The sequence below is a fragment of the Lactuca virosa genome, chromosome 1 (assembly GCF_052849685.1).
Source record: "Lactuca virosa cultivar CGN04683 chromosome 1, Lactuca_virosa_CGN04683_v6, whole genome shotgun sequence".
Taxonomy (NCBI): Eukaryota; Viridiplantae; Streptophyta; class Magnoliopsida; order Asterales; family Asteraceae; genus Lactuca; species Lactuca virosa.
In genome coordinates, this window is record NC_136426.1 from 142,223,009 (window position 1) to 142,226,325 (window position 3,317).

Here is a 3,317-nt window from a genome sequence, read left to right on the forward strand (position 1 = left end):
CTGGGATACATATGTGGACTGGGGGGTTCGCTGCCAGCGGAGATGGCAGCGCCGGGGGAGAAGGTGGCCAACTAGTGGTGGAGAGGATGGCGGAATCGGAGATGCAGTGGGAAGGAGTGTCGACGTATGTGAAAGAAAGAGAATATGGAAAGAAGTGAGATATTAGGGCAAACTAAAACTTTACCTGTAGAAGATGTGTAGAAGATGCAGAGGGCGCAGCAGAAGGACCCGGAGACGAAGGTGGCATAAACGAAGTCGTCGGAGGCGGCGACAAATCCGGCGACGACAGCGGCTTTGCATATCTGACGGAGGCATACGGCTGACGTCGGAGGGTTGCAAACGTGCGATTGGAGATGTAGGGGAAGGAGGGGTCGGCTGTGAAAGAAAGAGAAGAGGGAAAGGGTTCAGGGCAAAAAAGGAACGCGCGTCCTTTTTTTTAATTCAGACACATACCAAGATCTGAAAAGTTAAGAGGCATTTTAAAACTTAAGAGGCTTAAATTCAGATGTAACCAAACAGTCTGGATCTTAAAAATTAAGAGAGTGCCTCTTAATTTTCCAATTAAGAGGCTACCAAACAAGGCCTAAGACACGTAGCAATTGTGGAGGTGGGGGTGATGGAAGAAAATAGAGGTGGTGGCGGTGACAGTTATGGAGGTGGGGGTGGGTGGAGGAAAAAAGAGGTTGGGGTGGGTGGAGGAAAAAACAGATGGTGGTGTTTCATATTTATATAAGAGTTATGACTGTTGGGTGACCTTGAATCATTCTCGGAAAAAAAAATTCTTTCTCAAATAAACTTACCTCTTATATGTTGTTTTCACAAGCTAAAATTCAAAATTTGTAAATTAATGCACTTTTTTTTCAATTTTTATTAAAAAAATAAAACTATAGCATAACAGGTAATGAACCCAAAATATCAAGATTTTGTAAAAATTATGCATCAACAATACACAAATTGTAAATAAAAGATGTATAATCTGAAGCAATTTCAACGCATAATTCATCAATGGGCATTTGGTCTAGCGGTTTCATGATTTACGGATAGGTGTCCTTCAGCCAAAGATTAAGGGTCCAAGTCCCGTTGTAAACAAAAGATTTTAGATTTAGAAGTAGAGTAGTGAATCTGTGTATGTAAACCGTTCTAAACACATAGTTCATGCTCGGAAACTCAACATTTTAAGATTCATATAATAAATAATTAAATGAATAAAAACTACTCCTACCTAAATTACTAGCATGATTAACAATTAATGGTTTTCTTTAGTGCATGTGTTTAGAAATCATCTTTAAAACATAGGGAAATTGTCATAAAAGCCCTTAAGTTTTCAAAAAAATGTCGGTTTTACCCTTGGATGAGTTTTTGGGGTATTAAAGTCGGATACTTTCACTAAATGTATCATCTCATTTAACAGGTTGGACCCTTAGTAGTCGGTTACCCATGTGCTGATTTGGCACTTTAGGTGACATGTCAAACAACATGGGCCCCATTTTATAACCCTCTCCCACATAACCCTTCCCCCCTTGTTTCTAGGCCTGGCAATTGGGTTGGGTTCGGATTGGCGGGTCACGGGTTCGCGGGTTAACGGGTCAGAATACATTGACCCAACCCAACCCATATAATATATGGGTTGGTGGGTTGGCGGGTCATGGGTTGGCGGGTTGAAAACATCAACCCAACCCAACCCAACCCATATAACCCGTATAAGTATATGGGTTCATAGGTTCCTGGGTTAGTGGGTCGAACCCAACCCGTATAACCCATTTAATCAGCAACACATTTTAAAATGAAATTAAAAAATACAAATAAAATAAAGTCATAAAGTCTTAAATATTCAACATAAAGTCATAAAAAGGAGTGACGACGACGAGTGGTGTGCGACAGCCGGAGGACGAGAAGATGAGTGTTGTGCGTGCGACACTGCGACAGTCGATGACTCGATGCCTCAATCGAGGGAGACGGGAGACACGGAGTCGTGAGTTTGGAGACTGAAGACTGAATTTATTTTTGATTAGGGGCTTCTTAGGGGCTAAGGCACGATAAGTCGACTCGAAGATGTTTTGCAGTTTTGGAATTCGGAAAACGATTAAACGATAATCAAATATTCAAAACTGATAAATAATTAAATATATTTTTTAAACATTATATATATATATATATATATATATATATATATCTATATAATCGGGTTGGCGGGTTGACCCGCGAACCAAAACAGGTAACCCAACCCAACCCATTAAATAAACGGGTTGGCGGGTTGGCGGGTCAAAAATCTCAACCCAAACCCGTTTATTTTCGTGTTGGGTCAGTGTCGGGTTACGGGTTGGGTTGAAGATTGCCACCCCTACTTGTTTCTTGCATCCTCTCGCACCGCAGTATTCCCCCACGCAAAATGCCAACATCTTCTGCAAAATCAAGCTCGAATGTGAATTCACGATTCAAGAAGAAGATCGAAGTGAAGTGTTGGTGTGAAGATTTATGCCCTGTGTTTGTTTCACGCACACCAGAAAATCCAGGCAAGAAATTTTGGGGGTGCCCTAATTATAAGGTAAAAATCATTTTCCCTTTTCTTTAGTAGGATTGCAGTAAGGGTATTATGCACTGACCAAATTATGTAGGGGGAAGGAGGTTGTGGGTTTTTCAGATGGGTTGACGATGAAGGAGTTCAAAAACAAGATATGATGCTAGAGTCAAATCGGATTATAGAGCAACGACAAATGATGACATTAATGCAGATGGTTGTTGTTTTGTTAGGGGCTATATTATTCATGCTTGTTCTAGTAGTATACAAGATTTAATGACAGTTGGTTGTTATGCCACTAGTATTGTGATCTTGAAATATGTAGTTTTTGATGGTATGAAATATGTAGCTTTTGATGGTATTTAATACTTTGGTAGGTATATGTAATGTTAGGATTGTAATTTGTAATGTATGGATGCTAATTGCAATGTATGGATGTTAATTTGTAATGTATAGATGTTAACCGGAGTACAATTTGGTTTGTTTTGTAAGTATATTGCATAAAATGGTATTGCAGTAAATGGATGTTAATTGCAATGTTGGATGATTAATTTCAGTAAATGGAATTTGGAGTATAAAAAATGGTAAGTGGTATGAATTTGGAGTAGAAGTTGTTGAATGGTAACAATTGGAATTTGTAGTACATGGTAAATTACATACTACCAATATGTATCCATTACAAGTGTAATTGGTATGAATTTGTAGTTGGTATGAATTTGTAGTACAAGTTTAATTAAAATGGTAATTGAATTAAAATGGTAATTGGTATGAATTTGCAGAAACAATTGGTGAATGGTAA

At 38.8% G+C, this 3,317-nt stretch overlaps 1 protein-coding gene across 1 annotated transcript; it reads left to right on the forward strand.

Annotated features, from left to right (window-relative positions):
* Nucleotides 1-2,389: 2,389 nt before the first annotated feature.
* On the forward strand, nt 2,390-3,317 carry LOC145121520 (uncharacterized). Its single transcript, XM_079057253.1, has 6 exons — nt 2,390-2,545; nt 2,616-2,735; nt 2,868-2,876; nt 2,975-3,005; nt 3,076-3,102; nt 3,298-3,317. The coding sequence occupies exons 1-6, from the start codon at nt 2,390-2,392 to the stop codon at nt 3,315-3,317; spliced, it is 363 nt and encodes a 120-aa protein (XP_078913379.1).

Excerpts from the sequence above, each read along its gene's own strand:
- LOC145121520 (XM_079057253.1), top strand. The coding sequence starts at position 2,390 with ATGCCAACATCTTCTGCAAAATCAAGCTCGAATGTGAATTCACGATTC. Across the intron at positions 2,546-2,615 it reads GGGGGTGCCCTAATTATAAG|GGGGAAGGAGGTTGTGGGTT; the intron begins GTAAAAATCATT and ends CAAATTATGTAG. Across the intron at positions 3,103-3,297 it reads AATTTGGAGTATAAAAAATG|AAACAATTGGTGAATGGTAA; the intron begins GTAAGTGGTATG and ends ATGAATTTGCAG.